The following is a 24,301-nucleotide window of genomic DNA, read 5'->3' on the forward strand; positions in this document are numbered from 1 at the left end:
GACGCCACCAGTTCCATGGACAGCAAGCCTCCCCCACAGAGACCAAAGTCTCTGCCACAGACAAAAGGCGCCCCCCTAGACCGTGCGCTCCTGCACGGACAGTGGGCTCCCCCCGCAGACTGAGGGCGCCCCTCAAGGTCCGAGGGCTCGACCAATTCCACGGACAGAAAGCTCCCCCCCCCACCCCAGACAGAGGCTCTCCCTGCGGACACAGAGCTCCCCCACAGAGAGCACCCCTCACGGATAGAGGGACCCCCCCAGTTCCATGGGCAGCCCGCTTACCTCACAGGCTGAGGGCTCCCCCCATGAACCAAGGGCTCCACCAATTCCAAAGACAGCAAACCTCCCCCCACTCAGAGGTCTGTCCCCACGGACAAAGCGCTCCCCCCACGGACAGAGGGCTCCCCCCACGCACTGAGGGCTCTGCCAATGCCAAGACAGCAGGTTTCTCCGACGGAAGGGTCTCCCCGGCAGGCAGCAGGGTCCCTCCACAGATAAGCTCCTCCGCTTCCCCGCGGACGCCCCCCACCCCGCACAGTTGGCCCCAGCAATTCCAGGACTATGGGCTCCCCCCACGGACTAGGCTCCCCCGCCATGGACGAGAGCCTCCCCCGCTCCCCCAGACGGGGCTCCGGCAGGGACAGCGGGCTCTGCCGCCGACGGACGCCGCCTTCCTCCCCGGGCTCCTTTGGTTTGGCATCTCCCCCCGGCCCCGACTCTGCCAGCAGGGACAAGGCGGAGGAGGGTCAGTCACGTACCGCCGGGGCAAGAGGACATTCCAGTCGTGAAACCAAGCCGCCAGCCTCCCGCCCAGTTCCGTTCCTGGCAACTTACAGGCACGGGGCGAGCCAGGACCCTCCGCCGCTCTCTGCGCGGTGCGGCCAGGACCAGAGCCGGCCGGGCCGGGAGGTCACCTGGAATCGTGAGCGGCCGCACCTGCGCCCGGCCCGAGCCACGCCGAGGCCGCAGGTGCAGGCAGTTGGCGGCTCAGAGCAGGACACCTGCGCCGCCCCGAGGGCTTCCCGGCCGGTTCCCTCTGACCCGCCTCCGCGGTCAGTTCCAGCCCCGCGGCCGGCGCCCGCTGCACACCCAGCAGCGCGTCCCATCTCGCGCCTGGACGCGCGGCCCCGTCCGCCACGGCCCCCTCCACCCCACCCTGCCTTCTCCGTGCCTCCGGGTTCCACGCCGGAGCACCGCCGGGGCCTCCCTGATGTTTGCTCGAACCCCCTTGGTGATTCCGTCCAGCCGCACGGCTCTTCTCTGTGGAAGCGTTTCCTGGACTGACCTGCTTTCACCCCCTCTTTCTCCCGAGTGTGGCCCCGGGAGGCCGTGACTGTGTCGCTCACTGCTGTCTTCCCAGCCTCTAGATCAGTGCCCAGGGCACAGCAGGTTCTCAGGTCCCTATCGAGTTGGTAAATCGTTAATCGGCCCTAGTCACCCGGCACCCGTGTTCCTTACGCGCGTTCCAGTCCGGAAACCCTCTCGACTCTGCAACCTGCTGTCCGCGCGCCCACTGGGGGCTCTAAGAACTAGGGCCCGCACCCCACCCACTCCCGCCCAGTGAGCATCTCGGCTTGGGACCTGGACATGGGTGCACGCCCGTCTTCCCCGGGTGGCGACCCTGGAATAAGGGACCCCAGGCAGAGAGCTGGACGTCTCCCATGCGGCCAACAGCTGGTCAGGCCCCCGAGAAGTCAGGACAGGGGCTCTGCTGCCACTGGATTGTTTTCTTCCTGGGGACCCGGGAAGGTAGGCCCAGCCCCACGTATCCCTGCCCGTGCTCCCCCATTGCCTGTGCGGTGCCAGGGGTGGCTGGGAGTGGCCAGGCCCGGGGCAGGAAGGAGCCCCTTGGACGGGGACTTGGTAGTCCCGGCTGTGCATGGTCACAGACGCCTTTGGCACAGGCGGCCTCTGGCCTCCTGGAGCCTGCACCTGCCCGGGGAGCGGCCAGGCCTCCAAGCTTCATTCCGGAGCCCAGATCTCCTGCCTGAGCTCGGGGCTGGGGGAGAGAGAGAGAGAGAGAGAGATAGCGAGCGTGCGTGCATGTGTGTATTTCCTTGCATTCTCTCTCAACCAACTTTGTTGTTCTGTTTTTCTACGATTTTATTTACTGGAGAGAGAGGACATGTGAGCAGGGGGAGGAGCCAAGGGTCAGGGAGAAGCAGACTCAGAGCCCGATGCAAGGCTCATCCCACGACCCTGAGATCATGACCTGAGCCAAAATCTAGAGTCGGACGCCTCACCGGCGGAGCCACCCGGGCACCCCAACTTTTACTTTTCTACATAATTTTATTGAGCTGTAATTTACACTATCAGCAAATCCAACTGCAAGAGTTTTGACCAGCGCATCCACTCCTGTCTCTGCCTCCCTCTGACTTAGAAAAATACCGATTTCCGCCCTCCCACAAGTTGCAAACAATCATCCTTCCCACCTTGTCCCCAAGCAACCGCGGACGTGCCTTCCGCCACCCTGAACCCTGTGAGAGTGAAGATCGTCTAGCGTGTGCTCCTTTGCGTCTGGTGTCTTTGCTCCGGACAGACCGTGTCCGTCTGGGCAGGCGGCGGATCTGCAAGGCTGGCCCCCCCGGGTGCCTTCCGTGTTCAGTCCTCAACAGACTGATACTTGGGTGTTTCGCTTTGAGCCTGTTGTCATGGACTATAAAAAGTTCTTTTGGAGCCTTGATGGGGACACGTATTTTTGTTTCTCTTGGGAGCATGCGTAGACGTTAGATCTATACGCGGAGCATCTCTGACCGCGTGAGAAGCTGACAGCGGTTTCTGCGGGACGCACCCTCCTGCTCTGCCCTGTAAGACGTCTGAGTTCAGCACCTCCACGGCTACGCCTACGTGGGATGCTCTCTCTCACTTCAATAGAATTTTATTTTATTTTTTAAAAGATTTTACTTATTTATTTGACAGAGAGATCACAAGTAGGCAGAGAAGGAGGCAGAGGGAGAAGCAGGCTCCCCAGTGCACATGGAGCCTGATGTGGGACTCGATCCCAGGACCCTGAGATCATGACCTGAGCCGAAGGCAGACGCTTAACCCGAATCACCCAGGCACCCCAAGAAGTTTTCAAATTTGACGAAATCCAATTATCAGGGTTTTTTTTTTTTTTTGTTTTGTTTTGGGGGTTTTTTGTTTGTGCTTTTTGTGTCCTATATAAGACATCTCTCTGGCCAAATTTTTCCATTTTCTTCTAGAAGCTTTAGTGTTTCAACTTTTTCATTTAGAACTGTGACTGTGTTTGGAATTAATTTTTGTGTGCCGCGTGAGATAAGGGACGGTTTCTCCCCATCATAATTAGCTCTTTCTGCCACATTTCCAGAAAACACTGTATTTCTCTTCCCAGCTACCTTGGCACCTTTGCTACAGAGGAAAGCGCCACATGTCTCTGTGTGCACTTCTGGACCCTCTGGTTTGTTCCAGTGACTTCAATGTCCACATTTTACACAACAACAACACTGTCTTGATAGCCGCGGCCTTGAAGTCTCAAAATCAGGCCATGGGAGTCTTCTGACTTTTCGTTCATCTTTTTCAAAACCACCCTGGCCATCACAGGTCATTTGCATTTCTGCCTCATTTTTAAAATCAGCTCATCAATTTCTAGCAAAAGCCCGTTGGGATTTTTGACTGGCCTCTCACTGAATCAACAGATCTACTTGGGGGGAAAATCAGGAATTTAAGAATAATACATTTTCTAAACCACGAACGTGTTCTGTGTATCTCTGCTGAAGAGCCCTTTCATTTCTAGGCAGCGCTCTCTGATTTTCAGCACACGGGTCTTGCTCGTACATTGTGGTTTTGATGCTATTATAACGAATTACCTGCGTTTTTTATTATTCTACCGCTTCCGTTTGTGTTTTAACTTCTGTTCTAATTGTTCCCTGCTAGCTCACAGAAACAGCAGCGAGCTGCGCATGTCGACCTCCTGGGCTGTCACCTTGCCAAATCCACTTCTGGGTCCCAGCAGCGTTTTGGAGCTGTCTCAGCACTTTCCAAATACACAATCGCGTCCTCTGCCAAGACCGTGTCGCTTCTTCCTTTCCAAAGCAAAGCACTTCTCTCTCCTTACCACGCGGAAGCTCTCCGGTGCGGCACGTGCTGCGTTGCGCGCAAAAGGCCAAGCGGGCCGCCTCGCGCTGGCCCGGACGGGAAGCGGGATGCGGCTGGACGTCCACCGTTAAGCACGGTCTTGGTCTTGTTTCCTGACCAGAGATCGAACTTCGTGCAGCGCTTTTCCCTGCATCGAAGGACAGACTGTGTCTTCTGGGCCACGGGTACAGGGTATTGCCTTTTTACTCAGAAAGTTAGGGCGCCTTTATTCCTGGGATGAGCCCCAGCCGGGCCTAGTGCACCCCTCAGCCTTTTTCTACATGGCAGGATTTTGTCTGCTACTATTTAATTAAGGGTTTTTAAAAGAATTCCTGGTGCTCCTGGTCTGTGGATTCCTCGTCACGTCTTCGTCTGGTTTTGCCGCGACACTGCTGGCCTCAGGAGCAGCGGCACTGGTCGTCTCTCTAGAAGTTGTATACAGTCAGCATCCTGGAATGCACAAGTGTTCGGCAGTAGTCACCGAAGCGCAGTGCCCTCCTTATGCATTTGGGTCTGCCTCCATGTTCTGGGAAATTTCTAAATATTTTCAAAAGATTTAGAGGAACATGAGTCCGGGCCACCTTTGCTCTTTTTTTATTTTGGGGAAATTGTCTTTTTTTCTTTTTTTAATGTGGTAAAGTTTGTGTAAGGAAATCTATTCCGACATCTTTGAACGTATTAGCGGCATAAAGTGCATATTCACCCTGTCGTGTGGACCTTCATTTCTTATGTCGGTATTTCTTAAACTGGAATTTTTTTTTAAAGACCTTCCATTTGATCTGGCTTTATTTATTTATTTTTTTTTTTAACCTTAGTTCTTCAAAGTTGATGCATCTTGTGTGACGGACACTCTGTGCCCTCTGACCTTCCTGCCCCGGCCGCGTGGGATTGGCCGTGGCAGATCTCCCAGGCGGATGAGACCACGCGGTCTGCTCTGTTCGTGCCGCCTGAATAGTAAAAGTGTCAGAGGAGAACAGGATGAACACGGCTCGACCTCACCCTTGAGGCCTCCGTGCTGCTCCATTCGCCTGAGCAGCTGTCACCAGCCATGTGAGGGGACGCGGTTTGTGAGTGACCCCCTGAGCGCTGGTCACAACCATTTTTAGGGGAAAAAGGGAGGGCCAGGAAAGGCACGGATATCGAGTTTGTCTTCTGCGCGTGGGAGAAAGGAGAAAGGCATCCCGCAAAGCCGCACCGATAAAAACGGTTTCAAACAAAGACAGAGCACCCGGTGTTGTATAAAATAACAAATTTTATTTCTAGAAAATTTCTTACACTAAGTGCACACATGCACACACGCACACGGTACTGGGCCACACGCGGACTAATTTCCTTTTAATAAATGAACCACAGACTGAAAGCTTACAGTTTACAACAGAGTTTTGAAGACACAATGGGAAAAGCTTGGTCATTCATTTATAAACCTTCCATAAATTACAAAAGAAAGGCAGTCTGAAAAGTATGTATAAAGAGTAAAAACACTTTACAAGTGGACAAGAATTACAAAATAGTAACCGATCCCACACGCCTGCCGGTGACCTTGTCAGTCTCTCGGTCAAGTGCCCGCGGTGTAGTCTGCCTGGTGTAGAGCCATGGGGGACGGACTGAACTTGAGGGGCTGTGGGCGTGGTGTGTGCCTTGTGGGGGCCATTCCCCGTGCTCTGCTCGCGGCGGGGTGTGTGCGTGCGGCGTGGGACTCGGGCCACGGGGTGTGTCACCGGGAGCCAGGAGCGCTTCCTCGCTGGCCGGCAGGGCTGGAGGAGCGGTAACTTCTCCAAACGGGGCGACCCTCTCGTTCCCTTTCTAATCTTGAGTGATCTGAGTTAAGGAAATGTGTTCTGGGTGTTGCCCGGCTCGCTCTGGGAGAGGCGGAACGCCGGGGTGTGCACGTGCACGGCCTGCACCCCTGACCTCAGAGCCCTGTGTCTGTGGGGGGAGGAGCACTGAAAGCACGACACGTACAAAGCAGACACGGTAGTTTTTATTAGACAGTACAGAACACAGTGCATTTCTAAGGCCGAACATCAAGGCAGTTAAACTAGAAGTTCAAGACCAGAGTTAAAGTGAGTTGATGCGTCGCGAGGCAAGCGTTTGGAAAGAGGGTCAAGGTGGAAACCATTCCTCTGAGGGCGGATGACAAGGGCACAGAGGCCGGCAGCACGGGGCGGGGAGCGAGCCACAGAGAGCTACTGGCCCCCGTGCGCTCGGAGACGCCGCCGCCCGGCAGGGCGCGGGCGCTGGGCTCGCGGGCGGGGAGGGGGCCCCCAGCAGCTCTTTGTCCTCGCGGGTGGCTTACAGTGGACGGTAGAGCAAAGAGCATTTCTCTACTGGTGTCGGGGGAGAAGAGTGTGTTTTTAGGAAGCACTTGAGTCACTGAAAGCCCTAGTTTGGGATTAAAGGGAACGACACGGACTGGGGGGTCGTCCGGAAGCGCCTGGTCATTTCACCGCACCCAGCTTTTTCAGCAGTTTCTTGCCTTTGGAAAGCAGCCCCTTTTTCTTTTTCGAGGACATTTCCCTGCCTCTCCCAGGACTACCAGTACCCATGGATGACGGAGGTGACCCCGAATGGAGATGGGCTGTGGGGGATGGCGCGCTCCTTGTTGTACCTGAACCCTCAGGAGGAACCTAGTAGGCACAGTGGGACAGTTGAGTGCGCGAGCACCGACCACATCGCTTACACCACACGGCCCCGTCCCCCGCCAGGGAAGGGGAGGGGGGCTCGTGGCGTCCTTCAGGGGTCAAGGAAGCCACGAGCTTGCGCACCCTCCCCGCAGCCTCCCTGCGAGGTGGGGGGGGGGGCTGCGGCTGTTTGTCTTCGGGGGAGGGGAAGGCCGCAGCTTTGGCAAAACAAAGCTAGGTAGTAATTTACTTGGTAAATTAAGACCCAAAGCGGAGGTGTGGGGGTGGGGTGGAGGGCTGGGGAGCAGAAGTCCCCTTAAATTAGGTTCCAGTGAAACTGGCCGAGGACCCATCAGCAATCTTAAAAGCCAAGGTTCTGAAAGGGGGCTTGTGGGTCTGAGAGTGACCGGGCTACAGGGAGGGTGGTCTGGTCGGGGGCATTCCTGGGGACGTGAGTCACGCCATAGCAGACGGCACACACCGGTTGAAAGGAAAAAAAAACTAAAATGAACCTCTATCACAATCGAAGGAAGCTTAAAGGCCCTTAGTGCGTGCTCGCGAGACTCCCCGGTGGCCGGAGATGGACTTGTGTCCAGAGAGCGCACTGGGCGCCTCCTGGCGGCGGGGAGGGCTCGCTGGCCCCGGGGCTCGGCCCTCACCCCCTCGCGCCCCTCCACGCCTCTCCATGCCAAGCCCTGCCTCGGGCACACGCGGGGAGCCAAGGGCTTCAAGCTTGCTTGGATTTAGAATCAAGGTCTAGTTCCGATGGAAAACACCTAGGAAAGCATCCCACGCACACCTGAAGATACCGTCCGCCCCGTCTAAGGCCGCGCAGCCGCTGCGGCTCTCGGCCGAGCGAGCACAGCATTGCATTGCTGCCCCCGAGGAGCCGCCCGGCACACGCACGGACTCGGACTTGCCGCAGCCCGGCCGCGGGGGTCACGCCCGCGGCGGGGGGCGAGGGGGCGGGCGTGTCAGAGCCAACTCCGCGCGCCCGGCGCTCCCCCTCCTCGGCTCGGGCTCTGGGTTTTCACAGGAGCGTGTCCCGGAGTAAACATGGTGTCTAGTTGTGCTTTTGTTTCCCCACGAGCGGCTAACAATGCAATGCACAGCGTTCGTCACGAGGAGACGCTGCAACATTCTCTACGTGAACAGACAATGAGCCTCGCAAGAAATATGTTCCCAAGGTTGGCCTTCGAAACCTCTGAAATGGTGCGGGCAGTAGGAAATGAGGAATAAGGAAGACTGGGCTACAGAATCGGTGGCTTTACAGCCGAGGCCGAGGAACAGCCTGCTGTCCGAGGCCCAGGGGCTCTGTTCTGTTTGGTCGTGTTTTGAGACATATTTCTTTTGTGTGCGCGTCCGCCGGGGCCGCGGGCGGGGCGCTACCTGTGGTATCTTCAGTTGCTCACTTACGTGAAGGCTACGGGGCCTGATTAAGGTGTGAAATGAACACTCTTCTTCTGTTTCCAAGCAGATGAGCAAAGAAATAAAAATATATATATATATAAAAATAGAATATAGAAAAACTGGCAGTGATGAGATTAAAAAAAAAAAAAAAAAAGCGAGACTACACGTGGGTGTCGTCCACTAGTCAACTACGCCGGAGGCAACCTCTGGTCTCTGCTACGAGCACGGAAACCCTAGCGGGGCCGAGGGGCGGAGGGACCGGCCGTCCCCTCCTCTCTCAGCCCAGCCGGGATGTGCGTCTACGGGGCGGGACGGGGAGTCCCTTCGTGAGGAAAGGCAGACGGGTTAGAGTCGAGAGGGGCAGGTTTTGTGAAACAAGTAAGTCAAAGTGAGATGCGGAGGCACAACCCCGGGGGGAGGGCGTGGGCTCCCGGGCCCAGCGGCTGACGTGTGCGCGCGAGGGGGTGCGGGAGCCAGTGTGGCCGGGGGCAGGCGTCAGAGGCGCCGGGGGCGTCCGCTTACCCGTTTTGCCTTGGAGCGCACCGGCGTGTCCCGGGAGTAGTGGCACGGAGCGTCAGACAGATAGACCTCCACGTCGTCAGGCACTTCTTCCAGAAAGTTTGAAGGTACAAGGCCTTTCTGCCCATTAAGTTCCCCCTAAAAACACAGCAGAATGAATTACTCAATTTTCCCAACATCTTCTTGCTTTCACCGTGGGAGCGGAGCGCTGGGGCCAGCTGCCTGCGGGGGTCTGCCCTGGTTCAAACGTAGAAGAACTCAGAGAGGGGTGTCAGTGTCCCCAAACTACCCTGACCAGAACAGCAAGCTTGGGACGCGCTCAGGGGGACAGGGTCCCTTCCCTCAGCTCTGCATCTGGCCTGGCTGGATGACAGTGTGGGTTTTCGCCCCTGGGGCTCACGTGGCTCCCAGGAACCAGGCCTCAGGACCAGTCCGTAGGGTGGCCGGCGGCCGTGGCTGGCCTTAGCGTCCCCAGGGAGCTTTTAGAGACCTCACTCAAGCGGATGCACTGACCACGGACGGACCCCCTCCCGAGGCCAGCGGGTGGTCTGGCGTGCGTTGGGCGACGGCTATGGGTCCGTCTTGTGCACGCTCACAGTCTCATTATAAAGAGCCGAACAATATGGGGGACACCTCCTCAGAGGTGATACTGCTTCAGGTCCGTCTCCTCCCTTCCAGAACCTTCTCTCACGTCTCTACACACGTACAGTTAAGATCACCATCCACAAGACATCTGGACCCAGCGGGTCACAGCCGCCATGTCACTTCTTCCCCGGTGCCCCCCAGTGCCTGCCTGCCCTCGCCCCCACCAGTGTCCAAAACCAAGTCCCAGACTGGCCGGCCCTGGACTTCCCGGGAGTCCGTCGCTCTGCTTACAAGTCTGGGGCCGGCATGAGACACGCGGCCTTCTCCGTCACGACTAGGACGGAGCCACCAGGGAGGGAGGGAGCCCCTGGGGTGGACGGGAGAACGTCCGCAGCTGCTGACCTACGAAGGGGCCCGTGTCCAGACCACATCAGGAGCTCAGCACGAGACGCCAAAGAAATGATGGGCAAATGACCCGCACCGCTGTTTCCCCCAAAAAAGTTACTCAGACGGCCGAGAGCACGTGGACAGATGCCCCACGTGAGCTACCACGAGCCCCCTAGGGAAACGGAGGTCAGAAGCACAAGACACCTCCTCACACCGCTCAGGACGGCGACTCCAGACACAAACCAACAACAATTTAAAAACAAAACCACAGACAAGAGAGTTGCTGAGAACCGGGGGGACCCGGAGCCCTCGTGCCCCTGCTGGGCGGGGAGAAGCGGGCCGGCTGCTGGGGGCGGATCCTCAGAAAGTCGAACAGAATTACCAGCTGCCCCAGCAATCCACTCCTGGGCCGGGACCCGAAAGCCCCGGCAGAAGGACCGAGGGGCGTGTTTGCCGACCACACTCATGGCTGTTATTCCCAGGGGCCGAGCGTGCGAGCATCCACTGACGCCTGCACAGGGGACGCCCCCCTCGCACGCACCCAGCGGGGAGTCGTCTTGGGCTGGAGAGGGAAGGAGAGACGGACCCGCGCCCCGACGTCCTGCTCCGGGAGGTCGGGCAGGCGTGAGAGAAGTCCTCGTGTGTGAGGCCCCGAAAGCAGGTACAGAGCAGGTTCATGGGGACGGGAGGAGACGGAGGCTGGGGGACACGAGGGGTAGGGAGTGTCTGGTGCTCACTGCGGATGGCGCTTCCGGCTGGCAGGAGGGACGGTGCCCTGGGGCCACACGACACACTGTGACTGGGTCACCACCGCACGTGTCCCTCGGGATTTCTCCCACATCCGAGGTCAAGAGTCATCCACAAGCAGACACACCAACGTCTGTGGGCCCAGACCTCAGGCAGACCCTCCTCTGGCACCATCGGGGAGTGCCCCCTGGCGTCGTGGGTTTGGGGCTGGGGACCGTGTGGTGGGAAAACACCCAGCCTCAGCCTCACAGCCCCAGTGGCGCCACGTTCAGCTCACGGGGCCCGTGGGACCACCCCGCGCACGCACACATGCAGACCCACCCCCTCTCCGGGCTCCCCGAGCGGCACGGGGGGCAGATCCGCCTGCACGTCTACTCTCCCCCTCTGGTTCTTTGGGGCTTCTCGTGCCGTCTGGCGAACGCCGCGTCAGAAGTGCACTGACTGCCGCACGGCCGTCCCCTCCGCCACATGCTGCTGTGTCCGACGTGGCCATCAGAATCTTCCGGAATCAATGGCACGGATCCCGCCCCATCGTGGAGAAGCTCGGAGGTCCTCCTGCCAGCCTCAAGCTCCGTATTTTCCAAAGCGCATCCTTCTCTCACTCGTGCCCATGTTTCCAAGGGCACCCATCACCGGGGGCAGACCTGGGCATCTTCTTGGATGACGCGCTCACCCCAACTGACGACCTGCACTCTGGGAGCTACTGAGGCGGCTTCCAACCACCTCCCTCTGTCACCTGGACCAGCCCGAGCCTGTGTCTCAGCCTCAGGGGCTCCCACCTCCCTCTCCCGCCCCCTCGAACCCTCGACAGGACAGAAAGCCTGACATCTGATCACTCACAGACCCCATACTCTCATCTGGAAAGAAACGAGGGCCCGTGCAGCCCCTCTGAACACGGACCTGCCGTAATCCCAAACTCAGGTTCCCCGCAGGCTGTGAACTCGTCTGACTCGAAGGAAAACCTGCCTTAGCAGGACCGGATGGTTTCCCAGCTGTTCTGACTAAAGATGGGGGTCACGGGGAAGGTTGGGACCCTGGTGCAAGGTGGGGGGACCTGTCCCCAAGCCCCACTGCAGCAGGCACCCCCAGGCCGGCCAGCCAGCTCCTTGGCAGCCCCGTGCGCTTGGGCCTGGGGCATGCCATGAAGCACGAAGATGAGCCCGTCAGCATTCTTCCTCTCTTTTCCTCAAGAACTGTCAGCACCGTAAAGGAAGGAGGCGGCCCCCGGCCCCCAGGCCTGGAGTCAGGAGCCCTTGCCCGGAGCCCGGTCCCGGCTGCCGACGGCCGTCAGCTGGGAGGAAGGTCGGGGCGGACTTGGACACTGTTGGGGAGGATTAAGTAACAACATGGCCTGTTTGTATTCCTTCCTTCTCCTGCCCCCAAACGTACACCTTACAAAGAACCAGAGAGTTCAGCTGGGACATGTTTGGACGGAAGAACGTGAGTGCGTGTCCTCTGTCTGCAGCTTGCAGACACGGCACATGCCCCCCTCAGAGAAGGAGACCGGAGAGGCTCTCAGCCCCCCTTCCTGCACCAGACGAGCCCCAGAGGCGGGGACCTTCCCGAAAGCCGCCGGAAGCTCGTACCTCATGTCAGGGCAAGGACGCACGCGCAGAAGCAGACACACAGAATGAACAAGATGCAGCGTCCTGAGGTTTCAGACACTCACGTAATAAAATCCGTCTTCATCAATCTCCCCGAAAACGGTGATGATGTCTCCGGTGCAGAACGTGAGCTCTGCCTGCGGGGACAGAACGTCAGGCTAGCAACACCTTTGGTACGGGGCCGCTGGTTTTCTTTAAAAAGGTCCTCACGATTGCTCTAAGTATTTCTTTTTTCTCATCATTTTGGGGTTGACCTGCTCTTCCGCTCCCCCAGGGAGGAAGGGTAGGAAGCCAGCCGGTGCTTCTGTGCGTGGCACCCCGGGGACGCGTGGGAAGAACAGCTCAGCGGGGCCGCCTACGGGCCACGTGCCACACGCACCATTCCCAGCCAGAGCTCACACAGTGGCTACGTCCCCCGTCACCAGTTTAAAACTTGTCAAAGTGGGGACGCCTGGGCACTCAGGCGGTGGTGGAGCGGTTGCCTTCAGCTCAGGTCGTGATCCTGGGGTCGTGGGATCGAGCCCCGCATCGGGCTCTCTGCTCAGCGGGAAGCCTGCTTCTCCCTCTGCCCCTCACCCGGCCCGTGCTCTCTCTCTCTCTCTCTCTCTCAAATAAAGTCTTTTAAAAAATAAAACGACTCAAAGAGTTAACTTGAAACACCAGAAGTTCAGGGAAGGGTCCTCTGCAGCATAAGGACTGTCACATAAATGTCCCTGCACTGGGCGCAAAAAGCCTTTACTCAATTATTCTGTCTACAAAGTGTACGCGACGTGCCAGGCGCCCGCTGAGACACGGGCCCACGGACAGAATCACGGACCGGCTTATCTCTGAATGTGAAGACAAGGGAAGAGGGAATGACCTCTCCGGCCACCAGACATCCCTTATGAATCGGGTCCACGTGGCCATGTTTGCAGAGCCTGCTTTGAATCCGAACCACGAGCTGGGAGCACACGGGGCACCAGAGAACGGGGGGTGACAGATGCGGACACCGCTTGTCGTCTGAGAAGGCAGGGGCACAGGCTGAGCACCTAGCCTGTCAGCTCTGAGGGGGCCCCTTCTGCCTCCCAGGGCACCAAGGGCCACGCCGGCCCAGGCCATGTGTGTGGAGACAGGGGGCCTGTCCCTCAGCTTCTCCCTGGAGGGCGGGGGCACTTAGAGCTCTGCTGTCTCTCCAGGCCCCCACACCGCAGATGTTAATTCTCTTCCAGAAGACACTCCGGGCTGTCACCGAAGGCCGAGGTCGGCAGATGTCTCCTCCCACGGCCTCCCGCACGGGGCCCTGGACCGCGGCGGCGGCGAGGCTGGTCAGCCGCGGTGCCCCATCCCTGTCTCCTCCGGCCCAGCTCCCTCACACCAGTGACTGCACACACAGACCCCTCCAGAGAGGCAGGGAGGCCGGGTCCCACGGCCCCCGGGCTGCTATGCGGGGAGAGGCCAGGGGACCGGCCGTGAGCCACGGGGAAGCGACGCCGGGCACGTACCTCCACGTCGATGTTGGGCGAGCTCTCTCTCGGGTCGTAGTCGTACAGCGCCACCACCCTCCGCGTCGCCCCTGGGTGCCTGCCGCTGCTTCTGCTTCTCTCTGTTGACATCACGAGGAGGAGAAAGCCGTCATGGTTACTCCACAAGGAGTGCCGCCCCCGCTCCCTCGTCCCCAGGGCGGCAGTGGGACCGGACCACCGCCCTCTCCAGGCCCCATGAAGCCCCGGCTGTGCGGCCGGTCGCCCCGAGCTGCGTGTTCTCGCGGGTCTGCTCTGCCCGCCCGCCCCTGCCCAGCGATGAGGACGCTTCCCTCCCCCGATGCGTCCGTCTGACGGGGAGGCCGAGACGAAGCTGCGATCCTCTGAAATCAGAGATCATAGCCCCTCGTGGGACTGTGTGTCACAGTGCGGGCTTCACCGCTGAGGGGTGTCCCCCCCGTGGGGATGAGGCAGCAACTCAACCCGCTCCCCGGGGGCAAGACGCCTGAGTTTCCCCTCTCAGCGGCGTGCGGTGAGGGCGCTGTGAGCACACGTGCCGCTGTGGGCATGCACGGAAGCTCCATCCCTCGGGGCGAGGACTCAGGAGGGGGCGGCTGGCCTGCACTGTGCGTCCAGCTGCCCACGGACCCGCTGCCTGTCGGACAGAGCAGTCCCGCCCCGCGGGGTCGCCCCCAGCGGATGCGGCTCCGGTTCCCACCCGACCCACGCTGGCTGCGGTCATCCCGGCGGGGGCGCCGGGGCTTCTCATGGCGCTTCTCCGCACACCATGGGTCCCGGTAGGCGTCTCTCCGTCGGCTCGACCGCCATCCACAAGTCCTCCGTGGTGAAGGAGCTCTTGGGTCTCTGGCCCGCACTGGCGCTGGTCGTTGGCTTTCCTGTCGTGGAGTAGTCGAGAGCGGGGTCCCCCCAGTTCCTTCTCTTCATGTTGTGTTTCTCCAGTTAGAAACGACTCGATGCTCAAGAGCCCGACGTCAGTCTCTTGCTTCACTGTGTCCTGGTTTCAGTGTCCCGTCAAAGACATCCTGGCTTCATCACCACGAAGCTCCTCTCCTAGAAGTTTCACGGTCTTAGTTTTTATACTTGAGATGGTTCGATTATGAGTTCATTTTGTGAGTCCGGCAGGGGTGCGGCCCAAGCTTCATTTTTCTCTGCCCGATTCCAGCCCCCACGACAGAAGAGCCCCCTACCTGGGTTGAAACTCTGTGGACACTGCAGGCGTCGGTCCGTTTCCGGATTTGCCCTGCTGCCGGATGGCGGTGCCCGGGGCCGCCCACGCCACTGGGTCTCCATCAGCTCCCCTGTGCGTCCGGTCGTAAAACCGGGCGCTTTCAGAAAATCACTCGGGCAACTGCAAGCCCCTTGCCTTTTCTTACACGTTTGATTCAGTGCATGGATTCTACACGGATCCCTGCACAGACATGGACCCGGGGGCAGGTCCCATCCGCACAGACATGGACTGGGGCAGGGGGAGGGGCGCGTCCTGTCCGTACGGATGAGCCTGTGGGTGCGTCTGTCGGTTTGGGGGTGCTGGACGTCTTCACCGCCCGCAGTGCAGAACATGACGTCCGTTTCCTCAGGGAATCCTCGGATTCTGTCCTCAGGCTGGGTGGCCTCCCCCACACAGAGCCCCCGGCATTCGACCCCTCCCTTCTCAGGTTTTTGTTCCATCATCGTAAATGACATTATGTATTAAACGTCAACTCCAAATTTTTCACGCTGACGTTTGGAAAAACAATTGCTTTTGTATCCGTTGACCTTGCTAAGCTGCCTCCTTGGTTCTAGGGACTTGTGTTCTAGATCCTCTGAGATTTTCTAAGTAGATTTTCATGTCACATATGACTTGGAAAAAAGTTTGTCTTCTTTTCCAGTGCGTACCCCGTTTCCTCCTGTGTCACCACATGTGGTGTCGGAAGACAGCTGTGAGGCGGACACCGGGTCCTGCCCCAGCCACAGGGGGCGTGGGCTCAGCCTGCGGTGACAGCGACACTTCCTAGCGCTAGAAGGGCTCACGGTGCCTTAGTCCGGTTCCGTCAAAAGTCACAATTAGAAAAAGACAATAAAACAGACATTTAACCAATTTGGTAACTTGAATCAAGCTACCGCTTTCTAGCGGAGCCCTGGTGGGCTCGCGGGGTCTGTGGGGAGTGGAGCCAGACCCGGAGGCGTCGGAAGGGGAGTCGGGGGGTATTGGGCTCCGAGAGCTTCAGGCTCCGGGACTTGATCCAGGCAGAATATTCCCAGAAGCCTCTGCTCTAAGACGTGAGCTCTGACTTCACACTGTGAGTTCATTCATACCAAAAAATCGAAACATTCTGCTTGAGTTTGTGATTATCCTTAAAATTATGCACATTCTTTGAGCCACTGCATTTTGTCTCTGAAATCTGATTTGCAACTACGTTAATCTCATGTTTTGAAGTATTAAAACATGAATGACATAAAGCAGATCTTCCTGTCTCCAGCTCTGTGGAGAAAGCAGAGGCCTCTGAAATAGGTAGATTCTCCCCACATGTGCGCAAAATTAGACACCGTAACTGTAACGCTGCTAAAATTCACTGAAAACAGTTCCGCTGTGTGCTCACTGCTGCTTGCAAACTGGGTCCAGGTCAACGCGGGAGGGTGTCCTCCGCCCACACGATGGGGGACACGCTTTTCTTCCTTTTGGATGAGGAATGTCCACCCGGATGGAAAGCATGCGGTGACCCCCTCACCCTGTGACCCGCACTGGGGACGGGCAGACGCTCACGGCCCATCCCCCACGGAGAGGATGGGGTCCAGGTGTGAGCCCAGGGCGCGTCCCACAGTGAGCCCCCTGACCCCGATGTCCTGGTCTGTTCCTGCCGCCCGAACACGGCCCACAGCCACGCCTCACAGGCCCGGGGACTGGGAGTCCTCCGAGACGGGGGCGCCGCAGAGTCGGGTCTGGGAGGATCTGCGTCCTGGTTCATGGGTGGTGTCTTCCCACCTGTCGTGGCAGGGTAGAGGGGGCGAGGGCCCCCTTTGCGAGGGCCCTGACGCCCCTCTGAGACCTCCACAGTCACGATGTCAGCTTCTCCCAGAGGCTTCGCTTCCTGACACCAGCACCGTGGGGGTCACGGTATAAATGCACACGTTTTAGGGGACACGACATGCAGAAACAGCCAGAAAGCAAGCAGTCTATTTTCTGGTGGGACAGACCTTTAGTAAGCAACGCTGTACTTCCTCCTTCATTAGAAAATCATCTGAGTTTTCGTAAATATTTGGGCGTGTAAATTTTCCCCAAAGCAGGCAAGACTATTATAACCCGGTTTGCAGTGCGGGTTCGTTTTCAGATTCCCTTGCAATGGCACAGACTGGACCCTGTCCACACCGCCTCCTGCTCCCGGCTGGTGGCGTGCCTGGGGGAGGCAGGAGAGGCCAGGGAGGCCGGAGGAGGCCGGAGCAGCCCCGCCAGCAGGGGCAGGGGCCACCCGGGGGTGGTCTCTTACCTATTTTCTCCACAGGCGTGTTCAGAGGCAGGAAGCCTTGTCTCAGAAGCTGGTCCATCATCTCCTCATCGTCGGCTTGGATTTCTGAGACCATATTACAAGGGATAAGGCCGAGCCGAGCACAGGTCTCCCCGCGGTAGAAGCCGTCCGCGTCTTTGTCACCATAGACCTGGAGCCGGGGCGAGAGGCCGAGGCAGGGTGAGTGCCGGGTCTCCCGTGTGTTGTCAGAATGTGCGGGAAGAGCCCGTCGTCACCGACACGTGCCCTGTAGACCTGCGGCCACACCGGGGAACCGGCTTCCGCCCCAGGGTCTGGACAACCCGCTGGTCCCATCAGCCGGCAGGGGGCACAGGTCGGGGTTCGGCTCCACTTCGCGTGTGTGAGGGAACCCCACCCCATGGAGAGGACTTTGAGTCTCCCCCTAGCGGTGTCCTGTCTGTAGCCGCGGGTTTCCCCCGGGAGGCCGAGCACCAGGCTCTCTCCGGGGTCCCTGCTTCGGACTCAAAAGCCTTTTCTCTGCTGGTCCTGCGGCTGACTGTCTGACGCGACGGAACAGGCCCGCCCTGGGGATGAGCTCAGGGGCGACAGTACGGTGGCCGCACGGTCCTTCCCTGGCCCCCACCCCGCCCGGCGCCCACCTTGATGATCTGTCCTTCCTTAAAGGGAAGCTCTTCTTCGGCAGCATCTGGATTCGGGGACATGGTGAGGGGGTCATAGTCAAACAGCGCCACAAAGATCCGGGCCGGGAGCTCTTCGGCACCTGGGTCGGTCTCCGACTCTTCATAGAAGTCTGGAGAAAGGCGGTCCTGCTCGCTGTACTCGTCTGGGAGCGGGGGGGGGGGGGGGGGGGGACAAAGGCAGAGGGCTAGGTGACTCCCGGACTTAGAGACCTGTGCTGTTGTAGGAAGCGCGGTCTAGAAGATGGCCCAATGGCAGCACTGGAACGTCTGTCTGTACATCTCCGGGTGCGATACAGATCGACACGGATGGGCGGGAAAAGCTGCAGCCGTCAGGAAACCCAGCGCGGGACAGGCCATCCGCTGCGGAGCGGAGCCAGCGGGACGGCCCCCCACCCCAGTCACCGAAAGGCATTCGCACCTGAGTGGAAGTCTGGGGTCCTCACTGAGCCTCAACACTTCAGTGGTGACAAATGCATTCTTCACAAAACTCCACTTACCACCCAGCTTCTAAAAATTGTGGGTTTTTTTGTTTTTTAAGATCTTATTTATTTGTCAGAGAGAGCACAAGCAGGAGGAGCGGCAAAGGGAGAAGCAGGCTCCCCGCTGAGCAGGGAGCGGGATTCGAGGCTCGATCCCAAGACTCCGGGATCATGACCTGAGCCAAAGGGCCCCCTGGTCAGAATGGGATCCTCCTGAGTGGAGCAAAGACCAGCCACAGTCCAGCAAGAAACTGTCCCCAGCTCCTTCCTCCTGCGAGTCACAGGTCAGCATCGGGAGGCCCTCCTTGTGCTGACCGTAGGGTCCCGAATTCACTACATCTGGACCCACATACTTTTTCTAAGTCTTTTAAAATCTGTTTCCTTAATTAGGACACCCAGAGAACATGAAAAGTTATGGTATTTTTATTCAATTGCGATGCATTGCTTCTTAAAAATATATTCGGGGGGCGCCTGAGTGGCTCAGTTGGTTAAGTATCTGACTCTCGATTTTAGCGCCAATCGTGACCTCAGGGTCGTGAGCTTGAGACCCGCGCTGAGCTCTGGGCTGGGCGTGGAGTCTGCTTAAGATTCTCTCTGCCTGTCCCTCTGCCCCTCCTGCTCATCTGCTGCCTCTCTCTCTCTCTCTCTCAAATAATGATAAATAAAAATATATTTAGGAAGTATATGGTCTACAGAATTAGGTTCCTCTGGGGGGGAAAAAAAAAGGAATGCTTCTGGAATGGAGCAGGTTCTTAAAACATTGATATTTGCACAAGAAAAATGGAACTAGATCGGAACGAGGGGCACAAAGTCGGCCAGCCCACCCCTGGCCATTCCCGGGGGTCACCGGGCTCTGCTGAGCACGCTTCACTTCTGTCCTTTGAAACTCAGGCACTTCTGTGTATGAATCAAAGCCTTTGGTATTAACCGTGTTTGTATGCGCCTTCTTGCATCACTACATGATGAGAAATCGGGTCCAATTCAACCGAATCCATGACGGATTTATTTGGCACTTTTTTTGAGTTATATTAAGAGCCTTTTTTTTTTTTTTTTGGTTAAAATGTTAGCATTATTCTCTTTCTGCTACTGCTAATTTAGCTATTGTTTTACTAAGATGAAAACACGCGTGCAAACTTTCGATTTCTTTATGGTAAGACACACCCATTCAAAGGGCCGTCAGGGGCTCCAGAGTTTGGGGTCAGCAGGGAGGACCAGGAGGTACCCAAGTCCCCCCTTTGCCTCCATCCATACCCACCGGGTCATTTGCAGTCCCTCCTGCAGCCATTCCCAGGAGCCCGGGGATGGAGCCTCGGCAGAGCCCCAGCCCCTTGCCTGCCGCCAACGCTCCCCGGTGAGCACAGCCGCAGCTCCCGCCCCATGCGCCAGGCCTTGGTCTCGCCGCATGACAGCGACAATCCAGTGAAGCCCCAGAAACCCCCTTCCGCAGCAGAGATGACTGGGTCCTGGCCCGCACAGCAGCCCCACCCCACCTCGCTTCTGGAGACGGCCAGGCCCCCACGAGCCGTGCACCTGCTACACCAGGATCACCCCGTCAGGCTCGGTCGCTGTCACGGGGAGGGGGGGGACACACAGATCACGTGCACGTGGGGGCACCGTGGCACCGGGTCCCGAGCCCCCGAGACCACCCAGGCTGTGTGACGTAAGCCGCCCGCTGATGTGGAACAGGCGCGACCGGCGACCACCAGCGGGACTGTGCTGCGTTCTTTGTCATTTTTCAGTAAACTGAAACACCTTTTTTTCTTTTAAGTTCTTGAGTATTCTATGACACTTTTACTAATCAGTAAAAACGTTCTAAAACCATAGAGGTGGAAGAGAAAACTCTTCCCCTGTTGTTTGGACTCAAAAGGGAAGAAAAGTCTGGAAGAAGAAAAGTACTTTAGAGGATCTGTTTTGCATCATCACGTCCGTCTGTCCTGTTAGTTGATGTGAAAGGAGACTGTCCCCTGAACGTCAGCTGAGTGCCGGTGTCCGGACGCCCCTGAGCTGGCCCCCGGCCCTGGGTCAGGCTCCGCTGCGCCCGCTCCCTCACCGGCGCCCTTCCGGGCTCTCCCCGCCCGCGTTCCCATGCACGCACACTCCCACGAAACGCCAGTTTCTCTGCGCTGATATCCCAAGTTCCATGATCTTGTGCAAATACGTTTTGGAATCGTTTTTGCCACGAATCATTCCAGTGGAACGAACAGTCGGAGCCACCCCTTCGGACCTCCAACCACTGCCCCCTTCTGTGTGGGATCAGTTATGGGGACTCAAATGACAGCTTTCAGCACTAGTGGCTCAATCCCAAAAAGGAATGAAGGGAATGGGCTCAGGGGGCCGGAGGAGGGCTCCCGAGCGAGGCGGGGAGCACGTGCACGAGGGCGGCCCACGCTCCGGAGGCCACATCAGGCCTCGTGGGGTTCCCCACCACTTTGAGCCCCGGCTGCCGGGATACTTTATGCACACAGAGAACTCTCCGTTACTTGGGTTTATTTAGGTATTTGGAGTTGAGCTGCAGCTCCTGCTTCTTTGGCCGTGAACCTCTCACGAGAGCACAAGCTGGGACGTGAGAGGCCTCACACTGCAATCTCTCCAGGCCTCATGGGGTTTGGCCTCTCCAGGAAAGAAAACAAATTGGTAGGGAGAAGACTGATGTGAAAAGCCAATATGATATTTGAGAACTCTTACAAATAGGTTTCATTTCTCTTATGCCTCTTTCTGCCTTCTTTTTGCCAGAAGTAACAGAGAGTTTTCTGTACGTGGTTAGAAATGCTACTCCTACTGAGTTTGCAAACGTGTCCCCATCATGGACGGAGCGGCCATGTGCTCTGGGGTCCCAAGAGAGAGCAAGGTGTCAGGCCCACTCACCGATGGACGGGACCATCATCGGCCGGGACCGCTGAGGACCAGCACTGCCGTGGGAGAACCTTCGGCCCACGTGATCCACCCTGTCCGCCCGTCCTGCAGACATCGGGTTTCCTAAAATCTGAAGACACGACAACAGCACAGTCATAAGTCCTGCCAGCCTCGGGGAACAAAAGAATTAAGTCAGCCAAATCAAATCAACTCAGAAGCAGAAGCTCTAAAGGCAACTAAACTTAGCTTTTAACTGAAAGGTTAGCTGAATAACCTGGAGGAGAGAGAAGGCTGCTCTCCCCAGCCAGCCCGTCTTCCGCACCAGAGCCGTTTCTCGACACACGGAGGGGAGCGGGGGCGAGAAGGGACTCCTCGGGAGGCACTCTTCTCTGCGGCTCCCGCTGCCGAAGCCAAGGTCTTGGAACCAGAGTGAGAGTGGCTCCAACCCAGCTCGTCCCAGCTCCGGCCCCTCGGACCGCGTCCGGCCCTCAGCTAGTCTCAGGACAGCCTGCCCCTGCAGCGCTCACGGACGTGTTGGGGGGGCGGTTAGCTGCGCTTCCGAACACCCCACCTGGACACGGCTGTGTGTGAGGTTACCGGAAACTCGGACAGAAGTTTCTGTGCATTCCCAGCTCTGAAACTCACGGCAACATCTTGGCCCTAATCCGAAGACACCAATGACTTTTCAGGGCTGCCTTGGATGGTTCTCCTTTTTGGACGGGTTTGCTTCTAATTTGCACTAGAGGTCAGAATCATACGAGAGAATCATTGCGAAACCTCCGGCTCACTGGGAAGCAGTTGGAGTGGGGAAGCTCTTGGGGGCACAGGGAACGAACAGTGGTTGGGGAGGCCCAGTAGTTAGACGGCTTGTCACAGGTAGAGGACAGGATGTGGGCCACGGATGGTGGGCGACTCAGTGGGCTCAGATCGGCGCCCTTGTGTGCACAGAACACGACTGGGCAGGCTCAGACCCCAGGCCTGGCGTGCCCGGCGGCGGCTCGCCTGTGTTTTCATGGAAAAGTTCAGCATGACAGGAGCAAATGTCTTGGAAAAGGCACACAATATAGAGATGAATGATGCCTCGGATGGACCCCCTACTTTTAACCTGCCAACAAGCCTGCAACAGAAGGCGGGGGTATGCGTCTAGAGCTGAAGATGGAAAACCCATTCTGAAAACTTCCCCCGGAAAGAAACAAAACAAAAGCCACTTTGGAAACAACATATAAAAATGGACCTTTGATAATTGTTCCTCATTCGTGGTTTTTTTTTTTTTTCCAGTTATGAATGAAGATCCAAACCTATGGCCACAATCAGAAAACACCCTCGACGGTGCGGGTGGCGGTCGTGAACGTCCCCGAGGGTTCATTTGGAAAAAAACACATGTTGCCAAACTTTTGGATCATCGTAGTTCAGCTAACCCTTAATTAAAATTTAGATTCAGTTGTCCTTTAATTAAAGCAGCCATAATCGTCGCTGATTCTGTGGGGTGGGGGTCAGTATTCTAAAGCAAAGGAAAGGGGTCGTCAGCATGGTCAAAGATTGGGAAGCGATGGCACTGAAATCAAAATGCATGGAAATGAAAGACAGCCAGCAGAGACGCTCCCCAGGGATGGACACCAACAGAAAACAATCAGGGAAAAGAATGAAAATGGATTGGTTTGGCAAGCAGATGTGAGAAGGAAGTTAACTTCACACACCACAGGGCCTGCTGTCACCCGGGGAGGTGACTCTGGGGCAGTGGCCCTACTGTCAGGCATGTTTATGCTTTTCTTCCAGACATCCCGCAGGCCCTGGTGCCCCAGGGGCTCCTCCCGGCCATACTTCCTGGGGGCGGATCTCTCTGGGCTCGGGTGGGCATCATGGCTCCTGAGGACGGCGCTGGGGTCCACTTGCTCCCCAAAGTCCTCCTCGATGCTGCTCTGCCGGGTCAGCGTCCGCCGCCGGGCCAGCAGCGGCCTCAGGCTTCTCCTATGGGGGCAGTGCCCAGGGCCCGGGCTGCACTTGGCCGAGCTCCTGAAGCTAAGACGTAGCTCCTCCTCCTCACTCCCACAGTCCAGGCCACTGTCCGGGCTCCTGCTGGCTGCGCGGCTGGACCAGCAGCCTCTGTCTTCCAGAGCGAAGTCCTCCGCATGGGGGCCGCCCCCTGGGCCCCTGGGCTTGGCTGGGAGCCGAGAGGCCGGTGGGGCCCGGGCCCTGGCCGAGTACCCTAAGCCCTGCTTGTGCAAGACCTCCAGGTGCTCTCCCTCCTCGGCTACTTCAGGGATACTGAACAGCCTGGAGCTATGCTGGGTCAGGTGGGGGTGCTCAGGCCGCTCCAGGAAGGCCCCCTCAGAGCCGCTACTCTGAGAGCACTCCTGAAGGGGGTGGTGTGTTAAAACAGGGTGGGACCCAGGTGACATGGCGGGAGGAAAGAAAACAGACAGAATTAGTCTCAGGCCATGAGGGGCAGCAAGCATGCGTGTACTCGTGGGGGCGAAAGGCATGCTCTGGCCGGGCTCTGAAATGAGAACACAAGGTTAGCGGATGGTGCCTGGCGCGGGGCAGGGGCAGGCGCGCGCGGCGGTCTCGCCTGGAGTGGGTGGCGCGCAGAGTGGAGGGCGGGCGGGCCGCGGGGTGCTGCTGGGGACAGCGGGCAGCAGGGGGCGCAGGGCCCTGGGAGGCCTGCACCCCAGGAGCTCAGAAGACGGCGGCGGAGGCGGGCACCACGGAGGCCCCGCCCACTGCTGTCCAGCGCGCTTTGCTCTGGGCTGCACCCGTGTGACAGCGGGGGCCTTGGCCCTTGGCCCTTGGGCGCCTTCTGGCTCCCGACCGTGCGCTGTGCACAGCCGAGCTCTGCCCGCGTCTGCAGAGAACCTAGTCGGTCTGCTTCTCCAGATCCTGGCCCAGGGCACGTGGAGAGCCGCATCCCAGCATCCTGGGCCCTCCCTGGAGCTGCCCCAGACTGGAGGGGCCTAGCCACCGGGTACCCCCGGGCCGTGGCCTCTTACTCTCCGCTGGGGCTTCCCTGAGCCCATCCTTCATGCCCGCTGGGCAGGGAGCACACCCCTATTGCCTTGCCAGACAAGGCCCTTCCTCCTGGGGCTGTGTGGGGCTCCTGCCAGCTGGGGACCCTGGTGCGTTTAGGGCGCTGGGGGCTCACGGGCAGGAGCTCAGTGCCAGCCGCTGACCCAACCCCGCGGCTTTGCTAACCTGACACCCCATGTGTTTGTGAGCTTGAAGAAGGGGTCCAATCTGGGGGCTCCCAGGGCAGGGCTGGTATGGGGGAAGCTGGCTCAGCCCTACAGAATTGTCGTGGGCAAGAAGCTGAGCCCAGTGATCCCAGATTCCCAAACTACTGGACTTTCTAAAGAACTCAGACGTCCAGACTGGCCCATAA

General features: G+C 58.3%; 1 protein-coding gene across 7 annotated transcripts in view; it reads right to left on the reverse strand.

Annotated features, from left to right (window-relative positions):
- Positions 1 to 6,058: 6,058 nt before the first annotated feature.
- Positions 6,059 to 24,301, reverse strand: part of RIMBP2 (RIMS binding protein 2) — a 90,430-nt gene continuing 72,187 nt past the window's right edge. For 2 of the 7 annotated variants that reach the window (XM_059139650.1, XM_059139655.1), the window contains 8 exons: positions 22,623 to 23,279; positions 20,938 to 21,055; positions 17,552 to 17,736; positions 16,914 to 17,082; positions 13,450 to 13,550; positions 12,034 to 12,105; positions 8,649 to 8,783; positions 6,059 to 6,722 (listed from right to left, as the gene is read on the reverse strand). In XM_059139650.1, coding sequence (XP_058995633.1) covers positions 6,534 to 6,722; positions 8,649 to 8,783; positions 12,034 to 12,105; positions 13,450 to 13,550; positions 16,914 to 17,082; positions 17,552 to 17,736; positions 20,938 to 21,055; positions 22,623 to 23,279 — 1,626 coding nt within the window. In that variant the 3' untranslated portion in view covers positions 6,059 to 6,533. Of the gene's footprint in view, positions 8,180 to 8,648; positions 8,784 to 12,033; positions 12,106 to 13,449; positions 13,551 to 16,913; positions 17,083 to 17,551; positions 17,737 to 20,937; positions 21,056 to 22,622; positions 23,280 to 24,301 lie in introns of all 7 variants that reach the window. The other 5 variants (XM_059139653.1, XM_059139651.1, XM_059139654.1 and 2 more) reach the window with 5 other exon arrangements.

This window comes from Mustela lutreola, chromosome 11 (assembly GCF_030435805.1).
Source record: "Mustela lutreola isolate mMusLut2 chromosome 11, mMusLut2.pri, whole genome shotgun sequence".
In the NCBI taxonomy this organism is placed as follows: Eukaryota; Metazoa; Chordata; class Mammalia; order Carnivora; family Mustelidae; genus Mustela; species Mustela lutreola.